At 40.3% G+C, this 18176-nt stretch overlaps 1 protein-coding gene across 1 annotated transcript in view; it reads left to right on the top strand.

Moving 5' to 3' along the window:
* Positions 1-18176, top strand: part of LOC148028413 (RING/U-box superfamily protein) — a 64786-nt gene that overhangs the window by 16445 nt on the left and 30165 nt on the right. Inside the window, exon 4 of the mRNA XM_087690218.1 lies at positions 15444-15532. Coding sequence (XP_087546344.1) covers positions 15444-15532 — 89 coding nt within the window. The remainder of the gene's footprint in view (positions 1-15443; positions 15533-18176) is intronic.

Here is an 18176-nt window from a genome sequence, read left to right as displayed (position 1 = left end):
TAATTTCTACTGCAGATTAGGGATTACAGCAGAGAAATCTGAAATTTCTCAGCCTCCAAGGGTCCAAATGGTGAGATCTTCAGAGCAAAGCATTGAAATGGTTGGGAGATGAGAGGGAAAGTTATAGAGAGAGAAAATTCAGATTTTTGTCGCGAAGAATGACTGAGAATCAGTCAACTCCAGCTGCTGCCCTACCACAACAGCTTGTAGATGTAAAGAATTGAAGAAAATCAGTCATTTACTACTGTTGCCCTGTCTCAACAGCCTGTAGATGTTGTCACCTGCTGTTGATTGTTCTTCTGCTCTTGGCTGCCTCAGAAAGTCCTCCAATGGTTGCAAATCAGACTAGTAGTCTCTCCTCCCTCTCTCTTGCAGGTTGAATTTATAAAAATGCTTCTCTCCAGCCTCTAAAGACGTTTTTCAGTCTTGCATGGGCATTTTTAACAAGTGGCAGCCTTCCCAAATGATTTTTTCAGCAATTTTTTATAATTAAATATTAATTTTCAGCCTTTAAGTACTGAAAATTAATCTAATAATTATTTTGCTGCCATGGAAAATAATGACTTGCCAAAAATTAAATTGGCTAGGTAACTTTCATTCCCAAGTGTCTCAGCGCCATCTTTGACCATTAGATTAGCGTTAGGTACCATTAAATGTCACTTCTTTAGTGTCACCAATTGACACTTATGGCCAAATGGATGACCTAGGCCAATAACTGGTACCGGATACCACCAAGTTTCTGTGCAGCATAACTTATAGCAACTTTTACCTTCGACATCTTGTGATTTCTTCGGGTCCCGAGCTCGTAAATTTACTTTAACCCTAGTTGCACCTCACATGTACAACATTTACTTAATCGTGTGATTAAAAATAATCCACATGTTAAGTGAGGTTTCAAAAATACATGTCCTCATGACAGCTCTCTCCCTTGAAATCCTTGCAATTGTCCTCGATTGCACTACCAAATGCATCAAAAGCAAAGTACTACACTGGAATTTCCATAGGGCATCATAGTCAACACAACATTGCTCATTGCTGTTCAACAATTTCTATGCTCAACATATGCTGAAAATTACCAGCCAACATAACATAGCATAAGACTTACAAAGAATCTCAAAAACATTGCGAGATTATCATGTGACATGTCCATTTCTCATGAGCTCAACTCATCTGGCAAAACCAAACCATAGTATAGTGAAAACCAAGCATAAACCATGGCTAAAACATCAATGGCATCATAACATATATTGTTGTCCATGGAACTAGATGTAAACCATTGAAAACTGAGTATAATTTGATTATAAACTACATTAAACGCACAACGTGCATGATGGTTGGGAAATCCTGCGCAGAACCGCTCTAAGAGAATTGGAAGAAGAACTGATCACAAACTGCTGCAAATGTGACTCCAAACAGATTACGAACTCATTGCAAAATTTGACCAGCAATCAGTGCAAAATCTGATGCATAACTGATCCAAAAAGTGACCATAAATGGTTCTCAAGCTCGTAGTACCTTGGATGCATGTTGGATATATTGGAGATCTACTACATACGAGAGCTGTCCATAGCTGGAGGAGGGAAAGTGCTACCTTCCCCTTGAGCATCATGCAATACTCGGGACCCTTACTCTGCTGAACTTGACGGAGCCCGAACTAAAGTCGGCTCTAATTGAAAGGCATCTAGGTAAAGCTGCAACAACTGAGGATGGTTTGCCAAGTCATCCTCTTTCATCCATTCGGTATCCATTGGTGAATAATTCTAAAATTTCACCAAGTATCTCCTGGAAACTTTACCTTTGACCTTTCTTTCCTTATGCGCCAAAATTTGCTCAGGTACCAAAATCTCATCTAGCTCCTCAACCTTAGGCTGAATTTCAGCAGACATATCCCCTGGCACATCACCATGAAAATGCCTCAGCAAACTGACATGAAAGGTATTGTGTATTTGCCAATGTGGAGGTAATTTCAATCAATATACCACATCCCTAATCTTCTCCAACACCTAGAATGGCCCATAGTATCTCATAGATAGCTTTGGATACAATCGCTCTTTGCCCTTTATCTTTCTCAGCCGTGTCTTTTCAAATCGCAGTAATACATATTCACCCTCTGCAAACTGCAAAGCACGTCAATGGCGATAAGCTGCCCTCTTTTGCTTTTCTTGCGATCTCTGAAGTGCATATTTTATCTTTGCATAGGCTACATCCAAGTTTTCCACCTAATGATCAGCCTCAAAGATCTTATCCTTTGTTTGCAGAATAGGTGGTACCTTCTTGCCACCCTCAACCACCTCAAATGGAGCTTTGCCCGTAGAACTATGCACTGTGTTGTTGTAAGCAAACTCAACCAAGGGCAAATACTGCTCTCACTGTGTCTTGTGGTTTGAAACATAAAAGATCTAACACTGTGGAATTTGCTTCCTCAGATTGACTATCTGTCTGCGGATGGAAGGATGATGAGAATTTCAGCATGGTATCCATATTCTCAAACAAGTCCTTCCAAAATAAACTGGTCATCCGGGGGTCTCGATCACTGATGATCGACTCTAGCATACCATGATACTTAAAGATGTGCTGTAAAAACAATTGTGCTATATGATTAGCCTTTATAGTCTTCCTCACCGGAGTGAAATGGGCTTGTTTGCTAAACTTGCAAATGATAGTCCATATCCCATCATTCCATGTAGGTGTCTCAGGAAGCTCAAAAATAAAGTCCATTGCAACTCTCTGCCAAGGCCTATCTGGAATAGGCAAGGGCTGCAGTAAACCCGACATCTTTTGCCTATCATGCTTTTCCTTCTGGTATACGATGCATGTCTTAACAAACTGTTCTACATCATGTCTCAAAGCTGGCCAATAAAAGAAATGCTCCACTACCTTGACCGTGGCATGGATACCTCTGTGTCCTGTATACGGAGGAACATGACTTTCAGTGATAACTCTAGGCCTTAACTGCTTTGTGACACATAGTCGTCCATGCATCATTAGAAATCCATCTCTTAGCACAAAGTGCTCATGCCTTTGGCCATTGCAAAGCTGATCATAAACATTAGCAAAGTCCGAATCAGTAGTATATTGCTTTTTCATGGATTCCAACTCACTGTGATAAACCATGCTGACAGCTGAAATTTGTGGCTTATGTGACAGTGCATCAGCCACAACATTCTTTTTACCATCAATATGTACAATCTGAAAATGAAACATAGAGAGAAAATTTGCCCATCTCATATGCTTCTATGACAACTTTGTGTGCCAGAAAGTACCTCAAAGTTTGATGGTTTGTCTGCACTGTAAAATCAGCCCCCAAGAAATAATGTTTCCACGTAGATTGTGCATGAATTACAACCAAGAGCTTTTTCTCATAGACCTGCAAATTCTTTTTTGCACCATGGAGAATTCGGCTCTCATAAGCCACAACTCGGCCGTCTTGCATAAGAACAGCCCCAATGCTGTTACCACATGCATCACATTGAACTATGAATGATTTCCTTAGATCAGGCAACACAAGCACAGGATCTGAAGTCATCTTTTTCTTCAACTTTTCAAATGCTGAAATTTCCATTGCTATCCATCTAAATGGCACATCCTTCTTTTGCAAGGCATGCAATGGAGATGCAATTTCAGCAAACCCACGTACATACTTCCTGTAGTAAGAACATAAACCCAATTAGCTGCGGATCTCATGCACATTCCTCAAAGGTGGCCATGATCGTATTGCCTCAACCTTTGCAAGGTCCATGCGAATACCATGAGTTGATACAATATGCCCGAAAGAGTGGATTTCATGCAAGAAAAATTCACTTTTCTTGTCATTGATAATCAGTCTATTCCCACTAGTTCATTGAACACAATGTCCAAGTGTTTTCTATGCTTGGTCTCGTTCTTTGAATAGACAATCATGTCATCAAAGAAAGTGCCCACAAATCCTTGTATGTGGCTTGAAGATACGATCCATCATCCAATTAAAAGTGGCAGGAGCATTCGTAAGTCCAAAAGGCATAATAAGAAACTCATACAATCCAAAAGATGTCCTAAAAGCTGTCTTAGGCACATCTTCTAGTCTAATGCGTATTTGATGATACCCACTTTTTAAATCTATACGGCTAAATATGGTTGCCCCTTGTAATCTATTCATAACATCATTGATCCGAGGAATCGGAAAGCGATTCTTTATTGTGATCTTGTTCAGAGCATTATAATCAATGCACATACGCTATAAACTATCATTTTTTTTGCACCAAAAGCATTGGAGAACAAAAAAGAGATGAGCTGGGCTGAATCAACCCTTTTTCTAATAGCTCGACTCATAATCTCCTTCTGTTGGGCTGCACTAACTCTATAGGGTGGCTTATTAGGTGGGCTACTTCCAGGGATAAGATCTATGCCATGATCTTCTGGCCTTTCAGGCGGTAGCTGCCTTGAAATTGACTGAGAGAAGCAATTAGCATACATTTTCAAAAATGACATGCGATCCTTCTCTAACTTAAGACATGTTTCCAACATTCTCACTATAATCTTTATCCTTAGTAAAAACCGAGTACGTTGAAAGATGATTTTTCATTACTCTAGAAATGGTAGCTGCAGATACAACAAGGACAGATTCACCTTTCAACTTTACATCAAGTGTGAGTATCTTTCCCTTATGCTGAATAGTGATCTTTTTTGCATGAGAATCAATCACTGCATGCATGCCAAGCAATATATCACAATCCTCAAGTGGAGCAATGAAGAACTCTTCACTTTCCACATATCCTTGTATGTGCAATCGAAGCTTTCCAATGAGCAGTGTGACAGGCTCTACAAGGCCTTTACATGCCATTCCAACTTCCCCCATGGGTCCCATCTCATCCTCTCTGATGTCTAGACGGGCGGCCATGTCAACAGAGATGAAGTTGGCTTGTGCACCATTATCAAAGAAAATCAATGCATGTTGATCCCTAATTTTGCCCCATGCTCTGCATAACTTAGTAGGATCATCATTGGGCTGATCACTAACAACATCGGGCATCGATCCCACTGATGTTTTAGGCTTCTTTCCTTTAGAATCTCCCTGATTTTCTGATTTTCCAGCTTGCTGCCCATTGGGATAGTCCCTTGCAATGTGACTCTCTTGTTCACAAATAAAACATTTATTTGCAGCCATCAATTCCCTACGTTGTTGTGCTAATGTTTTCGAGCCATTTCTTTGTTGTTTTGGCCTCTTTTCAGGCTGATTTTCAGATCTGTCCCTTTCTCAGCCTTAAACAAATTTTTATTCGGCTTCTCCCCTCTCTCTAGGAAGCCCGAATCCTTCCCACGCAGCAAAGCATCGGTTGTAGCAGCAGTCTCTATTAAGCTGAGACATGCTAGATACAGTGGATTTAGTGCAAAACTCCTTGATTCCTTTGGGCAGCCCACAAACATATTTTTCCACTTGCTCATGAAGGGGTACAGGGCGATAAGAAGTAATAGGTAGCAATGCATCCCAAAACTTCTTATTATATTTCTCCAAATTCTTACATTCCTTAGTATCCAGCTTATTCCAAGCTGTCATGATGTCCACCTCAAAGGTACTTGTCAACCAATTCAATGCAAACATTTGCTTGAATTGTATCCATGTTGACGGTGCTCTACCTTGCATCAAAAGAGTGGACCACTACTGTAATGCATTCCCTTTCAAGAAAGTGGCTGTCTTTTGAATCTTTGAGGACTCCATGAAGTTCCCCCCTGAATAGGCTGCATCAAACTGCTGAATGAAAGTCAAAGCCTTTAGCCTATCTTGTACACCGTTGAAGGACTCAAACTTCACTCCTTTTTCACCCTCATCATCGTCTTTTGCTGCCCCTTTGGGTGTCAAGTTGTCACACATTGGCTGTTGCAAAAAGGGTGCATTTGCTGAATTTACATCAAAACCAATGCCAAACAGAGCATTTGCATGACCAACATTCATTCCTTGAGCCCCATAAGCATTCGGGGGTGCAAATGCAGTACCAAACATGCTACTTTGTGCCCCAGGCATCAAGCCAATGCTGCTATACATAGGGTTTTGCAAATTTCCATCCATACTCGAATACATTGGGCCTTGCACTCCATGCATTGGTTGTTGCATACTATAGGGATTTTTGCCATACATTTCTGTATGCAGTCCTTGTCCAACCATAGCATGAAAAATCGCGCTTTCACCAAAATATATTGGCTGCCCCATCATAGCATACATGCTCGGCTGTCCAAAATCCATTTGATTGGCACTTTCGTGATAGACTTGCATTTGCATTCCTTGCTCCGTAGGTACCAACTGTTTTATTTCATTAGCATCTTTGGGAGCTTCAAATGAAGGGTTTGGCATTATCTTCGGTGCATCGTGCTGTCTCGAAGGTGTAGAAGACATCTTCTTCTTCTTGGCTTTGCTGTCATTCTTTGGAGCATTCAAAAATCGGGTAAATTGAGGATCCTTTGCCAATTCAGCAAAGAGATTTGCTGCTGTCCTCATCCGATTCTTGAACTCTTGAATTGGCTATCAAATTTCTCTTCACTTTGCTAGTCATCAGCCTCCTTATGCCCTGAAGGCCATGCATCTTGCCCAATAGCAACATTTTCAGCTTGCTGTCCATAATCTGAGCCTTGTCTAAGGTCAGGCATTGCATTTTCTTCATTCCCATGTGAACGTTCATACTGAGAGGCATCATCATTGCTAGAGTCCATCTCACTGAATGAAGACATATTGCTGTAATTTCACAGCTGAGAGTAAAAATCAGCACTAGCACAAAGCTTTGGCTTGCAATCAGGTGCCTCGGGCTCACCAAATCAAGAGATTGAGTGGTATTTGGGTAATGGAATCATGTAACTAGCCTTCCTTCTATGGATGGGTGGTAAATCCATGATTACGACTTAATTACAGCAGCAAACAATTAGTGCAAATTTGAAAATACAAATTTACCTACTGATCTTGGACAATGCACACTGATTGTATCCAAAATTGGCGCCCCTTTCGGTATTTCTTTAACTTTATTGAAAAAAAAGTTGATTTACGATGGGATTCTCCCAATCCCTTTCGGTATTCCCCCCCATTGCTGTGATATATCACTAGCAAGTCTTTAATCTGATTTGCCCCTTGATTCGGGCAATCAATTGGCCTTCACTTGCTTTGATGGAGATGGAAAATGCCCCAAATTCAATATTTGTTGTTCCCTCCACTTGAATAGGCTAAAAATAGCTTCAGCCTTGGTTGAACCCAAGTTTTGGAGCTTCCAATTTTTGGCATGCTTCCTGAGGCTACTGCTAAATCCTAATTTCTACTGCATATTAGGGATTATAGCAAAGAAATCTGAAATTTCTTAGCCTCCAAGGGTTCAAATGCTGAGATCTTCGAAGCAAAGTTGTGAAATGGTTGGGAGATGAGAGGGAAAGCTGTAGAGAGAAAATTCAGATTTTTGTTGTGAAGAATAACCGAAAATTAGTAAAATGCAGATGTTGCCCTGCCACAACAGCTTGTAGATGCAAAGAACCGAAGAAAATCAGTTATTTACTGTTGCTGCCTTGTCTCAACTGTTGGAAAATGGCAGCCAGCTATGGAGAGAGAGAGAGAGGAGAGACAATGACAACAAGAGAGTGAGCTGAAGCAAAAAGAGAAGAGTGTACTTGCTAGAATAAAAGATAGAGTGAAAGTACAACTTATGTTTAGGTCCAGGGTTGACCTAACTAGCCTTTTACCAACTAACTAGAGTTAGGTTTATTTTACTCTAGAGCCTGGTGTGACTACTTTAAGTTTCTAAGACACTAGGTGTACACACCTTACATTGACACTTTAATAAGTGTCCACATTGCACAAATTGCATTGGGTGCTACCCATAGAATCTGCAAATTCTAACACCCCTTGCAGTGCCAATGTGATGAAGTGCAATGCCAATGTGATGAAGTACAAGGATGATCAATCACCAATGGGTAACAAGTTTAAGGACTTTCAAAAAGCCGCAAAATTCTTGCGTGGTAGTGCCGTGGTGAAAATGTTTGCAACATTTTTCTGTGTGGGTACATACATTAAGTTGATCTCTCTTGCATAGCATCTCTCTCTGACATAATGGTAATGCACCTCTATGTGTTTCGTGCTAGCATGAAACACAGGATTTCGTGCTACTGCAATAGCACTCTGACTATCAAAAAAATGGGTGTAGGACCCTCCAATGATAAATGTAGATCGGCCAACAATTAGCGCAACCATACACATTTCACTGTTGTCGTAAATGTTGCCCTGTGTACTGAGTCTCACAAGACGAGGTAGCCACTGTAGGCTGTTTTTTGCTTAGCCATGAAATGCATGGTCTGTGGGCTATGCATATACGTGCTCACTTGAGATACTGCATACTGAATGTAAAGGCGTATGTTGCAAAGATAAATAAGACAGCCAACAGCCTGGCTGTAAATTGCAACATCAGACATCTCTTCACCACCATGCATAGACAGCTTTAAGCTTGGCTCCATAGGAGTGCACATAGGTTTGCAATCTTGCATACTAAACCTATGTAACAACTTATCCACATATTGTGACTGTGACATGATGATACCATGCTGATTTTGGGTGAATTGAATCCCAAATAATAGTATAGGCAGCCCATATCTGACATAGCAAATGCATGTTTTAATTCAGCCTTAAAATGTGTAATTTTTCCTTTAATAGGTCCAATGAGCAGCATATCATCTACATAAAGAATGATAATCAGCAAGTCCACCCCCCTCATTCTTAATGTATAGAGTGGGAGTAGTTGGACTATTTTTGAACCCTTTGCTAGCCAAATAAGCATCAATTTTGGAGTACTATGCACAAGGAGCTTGTTTGAGACCATAAAGAGCTTTATGCAGCTTGCATACCATGTGCTCTTTCCTTTTAACCACAGACCTTGGAGGTTGTGACACATAAACATCCTCATGTAAATCCCCATTCAAGAATACTGTCTTAATGTCCAATTGATGTACTTTCCAGCCATAATTTGCAGCTATAGCAATCACACATCTCACCTACTCATACGGGATGTAGGAGCAAAAGTTTCTTCATAATCTATGCCCTTCTTCTGTGCATAGCCTTTTGCTACCAACCGTGCTTTGTACCTGTCAATTGTACCATCAGCCTTGCGTTTGAGTTTAAAAATCCATTTTGTGCCAATGGCCTTCTTGCTAGATGGTAAATTTAGAAGATTCCATGTAGAGTTAGTGGCAATAGAGTCTAACTCATCTTGCATAGCCTGCATCTAATGTACATCTTGTTGAGCTTTGTCCAAGGAAGTAGGCTCATCATCATCCAATAGTAAGCTCATAAACACATGCTCATCACAATCGTCTGCTTTCGTAAAATCAATCAAATGTGCCCCCCTTGCATCATTTGTTGCATTTCTGGCAGCCCTTCTAGTGCGTTGAGGTATAGGAGCATCCATTTTACTCTCTTGGAGAGTTTGTAACAACCATCTTGGGACTGTTTTGGCCCTTTCATGTTGTACTATTTCTTCCACTGCATGTGACAAACCATTATCGATACCTTGCTGTTCGGGAGCATATGGTGCAGCAACAACTTGCTGTATTAAGTCTGTCCTGCCATTTACAGCAGGCATAGACTCCAAAGTAAGTGGCAAAAGACCCTCAAAGACATTACCAATGTCATGGGTGGCTGGCATTTGAAACTGATCACGTGAAAATGCGGCATTTTCAGCATTGCTCTCCGAACTGTAGCCAATAAATATGCATTTTACAGCCTTATCATCAAGCTTCCCACGAAGCTCTTTCGGAACATGTGCATAGGCTATGCAACCAAACACTCGAAAGTAGTCTACTTTGGGTTTCTTGCCATGCCAAGCTTCGAACAGTGTGATCGTCTTCAGTTACTTAGTGGGTGCACGATTCAACACATGATTTACACATTGAAGGCTTTCTAGTCAAAATTTATGAGGTAGGTAGCCCCTTGCTTGTTTCAAACCATAAGACGCGGTGGGAGCAGTATTTGCCATTGGTTGAGTTTGCTTACAATAGCACAGTGCATAGTTCCACTAGCAAAGCTCCATTTGAGGTGGTTGAGGATGGCAAGAAGATATCACCTATTTTGCAAACTAAAGATAAGATCTTTGAGGTTGATCGCTGGAAAATTTGGATACAATCTATGCAAAGATAATGTATGCACTTCAAAGATCATAGGAAAAGCAAAAGAAGGCTGCCAATCGCCATAGACGTGTTTTGCAGTTTACAAAGGGTGATTATGTATTGCTACGTTTTGAAAAGGCAAGGCTGAAAAAGATGAAAGGAAGAGAGGTTGTATCCGAAGTTAAGTATGAAATACTATGAGCCATTCCAAGTGTTAGAGAAGATCAGCAGAGTCATGTACTGCTGCTGCCCTGTCTCAACAGCTTGGAGATCAGACCAACAACATCTCCTGTCTCTCTCTTGCAGGTTGAATACACTAAAAATACCTCTCTCCAGACTCTTAAGACGTTTTTCAATATTGCATGGGCATTTTTGACAAGTGGCAGCCTTCCCAAATGGTTTTTCCAGCATTAGTCATAATTAAATATTAATTTTCTGTCTTTAAATATTGAAAATTAATTTAATAATTATTTCGATGCCTTGAAAAATAATCAAACTGGCCAATAATTAAATTGGTTAGGCAACTTCCATTCCCGAGTGTCTATGCGCTATCTTTGACCGTTAGATTGACATTAGGTATCATTAAACACCATTTCTCTAGTATCACCAATTGACACTTATGGCCAAATGAATGACCTAGGCCAACAACTAGCACCAGATACCACTAAGTACCTGTGTGGCATAACTTACAGCAACTTTTGTCTTTGATATTCCGTGATTTCCTTGGGTCCCAGGCTTGTAAATTTACTCTAACCCTAGTTGCATCTCACATGTGCAACATTTACTTAATCATGTGATTAAAAGTTAATCCACATGCTAAATGAGGTTTCAAAAATACATGTTCTCATGACACCGGTAGAACTATGCAGTGTGTTGTTGTAAGCAAACTCAACCAAGGGCAAATACTGCTTTCACTGTGTCCTGTGGTTTGAAATATAGCACCTCAAAAGATCTAATACTATGGAATGTGCTTCCTTAGATTGACCATCTGTCTGTGGATAGAAGGATGATGAGAATTTCAATGTGGTATCCATATTCTCAAACAACCTCTTTCAAAATAAACTGGTCGTCCGAGGATCTCGATCACTAATGATCAACTATGGCATACGATGATACTTAAAAAGAAGTGCTGCAAAAACAATCGTGCCATATGATCAACCTTTATTTTCTTTCTCATCGAAATGAAATGGGCACGTTTGCTAAACTTGTAAATGATAATCCATATCAAATCCCGGCAATGGAACCATGTAACCAGTCTTTCTTCTCGGATAGGGTGGTAAATAACCTGATTAAGCACTATTTATAGCAATTAACAAATTCATTAAAGTGAAAAGTACAGTTTACCATATAATCTTGGACATTGGACATCCTGTTGGTCCCAAAATTGGTGTCACTTTCGATATTTATTTAACCTAATTGAAGAAGAAGTTGATATACAATGGAATTCTCCCAATTGCTTTTGATATTCTAACTCTCCTTGCTGTTTAAAATGACTAGCAAGTCTTTAATTCGATTTGCCCCTTGATTCGGGCAATCAATTGGTCTTCACCCGCTTTAGTGGAGATGGAAAATGCCTGAAATTCAATTATTTGCTGGTCTCTCCACTTCAGCCCTGTTGAATCTAAGTCTTGGAGCTTCCAATTTTTGGTACGCTTCCAATTTGAAATTTCTCAGCCTCTGGTGATCTCAATGCTGTAATCTTCGGAGCAAGACTGTAGAAAGGTTAGGAGATGAGAGAGAATGTTGAGGAGAGAAAATTCAGACTTTCTTCGTGAAGAACTGAAGAAAATCTGTTATTTACTGCTGTTGCCCTGTCTCAACAGCTTGTAGATGCAAAGAACTGAAGAAAACTAGTCATTTATTGCTGTTGCCTTGTCTCAATAGTCTCTAGATGCTGTCACCTACTGTTGATTGGTCTTCTCCTACCCTTGGTTATCTCAGAAGGTTCTCCAATGGCTGCAAATCAGACCAACATCTCCTCTCTCTCTCTCTCTCTTGCAGGCTGAATACACTAAAAATGCCTTTCTCCAGCCTCTAAAGACGTTTTTCAGTCTTGCATGGGTATTTTTGAGAAGTGGCAGTCTTCCCAAATGGTTTTTCCAATATTATCCATAATTAAATATTAATTTTCAGTCTTTAAATATTGAAAATTAATCTAACAATTATTTTGGTGCATGGAAAAATAATTTGATTGGCCAATAATTAAATTGGCTAGGCAACTTCCATTCCTGAGTGTCTGTGTGCCATCTTTGACCATCAAAGTGGCGTTAGGTACCATTAAATGTCACTTCTCTAGTGTCCCCAACAACTAACACTTATGGCCAAATAAATGACCTAGGCCAACAACTGGCACCATATACCACCAAGTACCTGTGCGGCATAACTTATAGCAACTTTTGCCTTTGACATTCCATCATTTCCTCAAGTCACAGGCTCGTGAATTTACTCTAAAACCCAATTACACCTCACATGTGCAACATTCGCTTAACCATGTGATTAAAAATTAATCCACATGTTAAGTGAGGTTTCAAAAATATATGTCCTGATGACAGTAACTCCATGCCACCCCTCACATGAACCACAACGGCGATAGCCTTTACCATTCTTCTCCTCTAGTGACTCTTAGAATGTGGAAAGAGAGATTGCACTTGATGATGGCTCCGTGCAATCTCGATTTTTGCATTCCTTTGTCGCTCTCGAAGGAATGAGAGAGGGCCCGAAACACATCTTGTTGCCTCAACAATTGTGGCTTCTCTCTTAAGCCTCTTGGACCCATGGGTAGCGGCGGGGGAGATCGAAGTGGAAGGGGAATCCGAGGGATCTATAAATCTGTCCATAATAGCCATAGGTGTAGCTGAAGGGGTCGCGTGGGTGTGCATATGTCAGGAGAGACTTATCTCCTTTTGAGCTTGCGCCATACTAGAGGATACCTTGCCTGATGCATTTGAAATGGGCGAATATTTCTTGATGATCACATTGGCCAACCCTCGAGGGATCTTCGGGCATGGACCACATTCTCCACCTATCTTGGACAAGTGGATGAGAAGGCATGTCACACTACATGTTTGGACCTTGTTGCAATACTTGCAAGTCCAACGATAGGCATTGGTGTGATTCATGGCTTTCTCAAGGTGTGAGGTATGAAGAGAAAATTCTTCATGAAGGGCTTTAGGCATGGTGCAGAGACGGAGGTGGTAAGAGAGGTCGAGGTGTAAATAGAGGAGGTGGTAAGAGAGGTGGAAAGAGGATGTGGTAAGAGAAGGTGGTATGGAGTAGCTTGGAAGTGGTAATGGAGGAAGAGGGAGATGAAACTTGAAAGTTGGAAGGAAGAGGAAGAGGTGGGAAGATAGAAAGTGGAAGAAGGTGGTAACTTGGTAGAGAGAAAGAGGAAGAAGAAGAAGGAAGAGGAAGAGGTGGAGATGACTCATGAGCTTGAGGTGTAAGCTTGAGCAATGAGGTTTGAGTGGAGATGGATTGAAAGTTGAGGGTGGCGATCGAAGTGGGAGGGGTTGTTTATAAAGGCCCAAAACAATTTGAAAAGTGGAAAAATAAAAAAAAAGTGTTCAGAAAAAATGGGTAGGAAAAATGGTCACAAAATGGGCAGAAATGGTCAAATTTGACCTTGGACAGCGGTCAAAAAATGGTCACCTCGGTGGGGTACAGTCCAGATAGTGGATGGATCAGGTAGATCCAACTAGGCTGGATGGATTGGACGGGATGGTTCTGTCCGCAGATGGAATGCAACCATGCATCACCCAAAATCAGTGAGACGGCTCTTTAAGGTTCAAGCACTAAATTGTGATATTGGGGGAGGGAGTGATGATCAAAATCACTTCTTGGCTTCCATCGTAGTTAATTTCCACCATTTTCATGTGAACTCGTGTCAATGGTTCCATACATTTTTGTCCAAGCGGCTTATTGTATTACCTTGAGACTTATAAAGAAGAGAGGGAGGTATGCATATTATTGACTAGTTGTGGTTGGTGCAACAGTCATATCATACAAATGCTGATGGGTTTTACATCACCCAAATTCACCAAGATGATTATTCAAGGCTCAAGCACTAAATTCTGATATTTGAGGAGAGAGCAATGACCAAATTCACTTCTTGGCTTCCACTGTAGCTAATTTCCACCATCTTCATGTGAACTTGTGTCAACGTTTCCATACATTTTTATTCAAGTGAGTGCTTGTATTACCTTGGGATTCATGAAAAGGAAGGGGAGGTACACATTACTAGGTTCAAGCACTTTTTTTTTGGGGGGGGGGGGGGGGCAATGACCAAAATTACTTCCATTAACTAATTTCCAGCTCTTCCTTAGTTAAGGGTATGAAATGAAAGCCTCTATTTTGCTGCTGCTTTCATAGTTAGGGAACCACCAAAAGTTTTAGTGCCCGTGCCCTTGAGTAACTTAATAGTTGTCTATACAATTATTGAAATACAACTAAGGTTAGAATTAGAATAATTTCTAAATATAACTTGGTATGGAGTGGTATGTCTTATGTCCTCAGACATCCGGATGGGCACTAGTAGCATTGGTCATGGTGTCTACGAAGGAATGCACTAAGGACACTTCGTGACCACCATGACCAATGTGACTATCGCCCATCTAGATGTCCAAGGACATAACAGTATGTATAATCAAAAGTGAAATTAGTAATATGAAAAAATAGTTCTACTTGATTGATTGAGGATTGCTGCATAAATCAATCCATCTCTTAATAATGTTTGTTAGTTCATTGGCTGAATACTATTACTGTTTCCAGATACAAACCATACACCAATTAAATGTGGAGTTCATGTCTCACATATGAGAATGTAATGGCTATATTGTCACATGGAAACATGAATGTCAAGCAAGAGAGAGGTGGTTTAACATCCAATCCAACTTATATTTACTAGTCTCCTGTCTCTTTAATTGACAATGATTATCACATGCATTCACAAATCTTGAATTATGTGAAAATCTTACTTCTTTAATGCTTTAAAACAGAATCTTGATAATGAATGGTATATCCTAGTTTGTGGACAATTCAAGGTCCATGTTTGTGTAGGCACACAATGTGAGTCTGTCTATTGATTCTAGTTTATTATGGTTCAATTATGGGGTTGTCATCTAATGGGAGTGAACTTGTGCTTTCACTGCAACTTAAAACTGAGTTCATAAAGCAACATAATCATTTTACATTGTGTGGGATATCACATCAACTACTGATCACATTCTGTAGCTTTTTTCCTGGTATAGAACAAGAATATGGGGTAAAGATGATGAATGGGTTTTGTTTGTTATGAGGATATGACATACGAAGATTAATCATTTTCCATTGCTGTTTGGATTCAGAGTTTAGATGGCCAGCCTTTTATCCTACATCCACTCAATATGAAGTGCCTTCTTCAACAATATGAAAGCTACGACAACTTACCTCCTAGGTATTATCAAAATCATGAAAAATTTCTCCACTTCCGACATCTATGAAATGTTTTGGTGATTATGGTGTAGCATATATATGGTCGATTCAGAGTCAGATAGCTGCCTAGATATTCCTATTGAATTTTTGTCATTGTCATGAAATAAGCAATTCGCTTTGTTACAGCATTCAGTATGATGTGATCTCAAGAATTGGGCCATTGTCCATTAGCTTTTGGATCACTTTGGCACCATTATCTTAGAGGGCCCTTGATATGTTGGGTCCATGTGGCTGCAATTTGAGAGAGAACAAAGTAGAAAAACAACACATCTACAATTACCAAAATCTATTGGGGGGGGGGGTGAAGAAAGAAAGAAAGCAAGCTATATTACTGTCTTCAAATGGCCAAAACTGACCGATGCAACCCAAAACATTGCATATATGCGCATGAATGACACCTTCATCAAGTGATGAAGATGAAAATGAGAGCAATGCCTATGACAATCCATGGATATGCTATTTGGGATTAGGTGGATGCCATCCAATGATGGCATCGGGTGTGTAATGTATAAAGTAAGGTATTATAGCCAAAGTAGCACGGTGGCTAGCTCTTACAACACTATATTACTTGAGGGCCTTGTGGATGGGGTGTGTATGAAGTGCTATGTTGGATCTCCATAGCTTGATTTGGTATCACCCCCTTCGACAAGTGCCCATGTTTGGGGCGAGGGAGCTCAATGAGGCTTGCATATTTCTAGAAGTGTATAATAGCTGGTTGGTTGATGCTGCTGGACATCTCTCACTATGTTTGCAAAGTGCTGAAAGAGAGAGGTTGAGACATGTCTTGTTGAGGAACTAAGTGATCCAAGGGAGAGCTAGCCATCTCGAAAGAACAACGATATCTCCTTCACATCTCTCAATAAACTAGCCATTTGAAAATGTAGTGCTTCTCTATTTTGCCCTCTAAATGACATAGCTGGCATGTCCTGTGCAAATTGTGTGACAGATGTGTATTTGAGGGTGGAGAAAATGGTCTTGATAGCAGCCATCTTTGTTCTTGGTGGCAAGATCGGTTTACTCTATGTACTTTGGCTATGTAGCCTAATGATGTTTGCTCAAGTCACCCTATTCAGCTGTGAGTAGCTAGTTTCCTTACTCTTGGAAATGAATGTTTGGGTTTGTAGAATACATGAGACTCTTTGAGAAAGGATACTTTATTTATGTTGGCTATAGTTATTTTGGAGTGATTTATCATGTAATGTGTTATTTTCTAGCAATGAAAGGATGGAAGCAGATAAGAGTGGGTTTAAATCCAATTTCTCATAGGTATACTTTAAAAGCAAGTAGGGGGGAGTTCCTAAATATGCTTATGGCATAGACACATGAAACTTCTAAGAAATAAACACTTGCTCACAATGACTACAACAGTTAGAGGGGAAATAATATTTACTAATGTATAAGTGACAAAGGAGAAAACCTTGAGGATGGAAACTAGAACTAAAAAACTTGCTAGCTTCAAAAGAGAGGTTGGGAGATGAGGACTTTTAGTTAAATAATCAAGACAATGTACAAGTTCTTTTTTGTGGTACCTATCATTAGTTGGAAACTCAAACACAATTGTATCACAAAGCACACATTGAGAATATAACAACGCTCATGCAATAAACACACTATGCAGTGAATGAATAGTGACCTTTTAACCCCCATGTCTCGAGGATGGGGGTATGAGGATATGCTAGGGTTTGTATTGAGGAAACATAGAAAGTATGACCATGACTAAAACATAGAGGCTCAGACAGTGCATGTAAAACTCAAATCCCAAATGCAAAATGCAAAACACAGAACACAAATCACAAAACGCAAAACACAAAAACACATATAAACAAAGAAGAAAGAGAACTTTGAAGTGAATGAATCAATACGGTACATGAAGGAAATAATGTGCAAGATGTTCAAGGGCACAACTGTCCAATGGTTGGTGACTCTCATGGAAGCGGGCTGAGGGAGGTGTCAATGTGTGTCATCCCCTAGAGATGGATCCTGAGTATAGTAACCACGACGTGCTGAAAACACAAAAACAAAGATGATGGAAGTTGAGCACCGATAGCAGTGGGAGGCTAGGTGACAGTTGCAGACCATGTAGCAGCAATCATTGGGTTTTGGACAGCTAGTGAAAGAGTGCTAATGACTGAAACTTGCAAGACAAGGATGGGGCTGAATGGTGGGCTGTTTGTCTATTTATAGACTTGGAAGGATTCTCCCAAATTAGGGTTTTGCATTTGGGACGTAGAAACTCTCAAGAACCACTCCCCGCTTAATGAAACTCTTTGTAATTCACTGTTTTGGGACTGTTTTAATGAGATAATCAATGGGTAATGAAATTTTTAGTTTAATACTGTATCTAAGGCCTAAAATTGGAACCAAGAAGGGATTGGAAGAAAAGCTCAAAGCCCATTTTTACCCCAAGGTATTCCACCCCAAAGCAGCTAGGGCATTGGACAATTGGTATACAATGGTCGCCCAGTGGCCTACCGAGACTACAGAGGCGATGTCTATCTTACAAAGGGAGTTCAAGTAGTCACCCTAGAGAGGACAAGGCATCGGACAAAGGGTGCTGATTGGCTGCCGAGTTGCCTATCAAGCCTTGCAAAGGCGGATAGAACCAC

Source organism: Lygodium microphyllum, chromosome 12 (genome assembly GCF_053477565.2).
Source record: "Lygodium microphyllum isolate KBCC chromosome 12, Lygodium_microphyllum_v1.1.10, whole genome shotgun sequence".
Lineage (NCBI taxonomy): Eukaryota > Viridiplantae > Streptophyta > Polypodiopsida > Schizaeales > Lygodiaceae > Lygodium > Lygodium microphyllum.
This window is presented reverse-complemented; position numbering and strand designations above follow the sequence as displayed.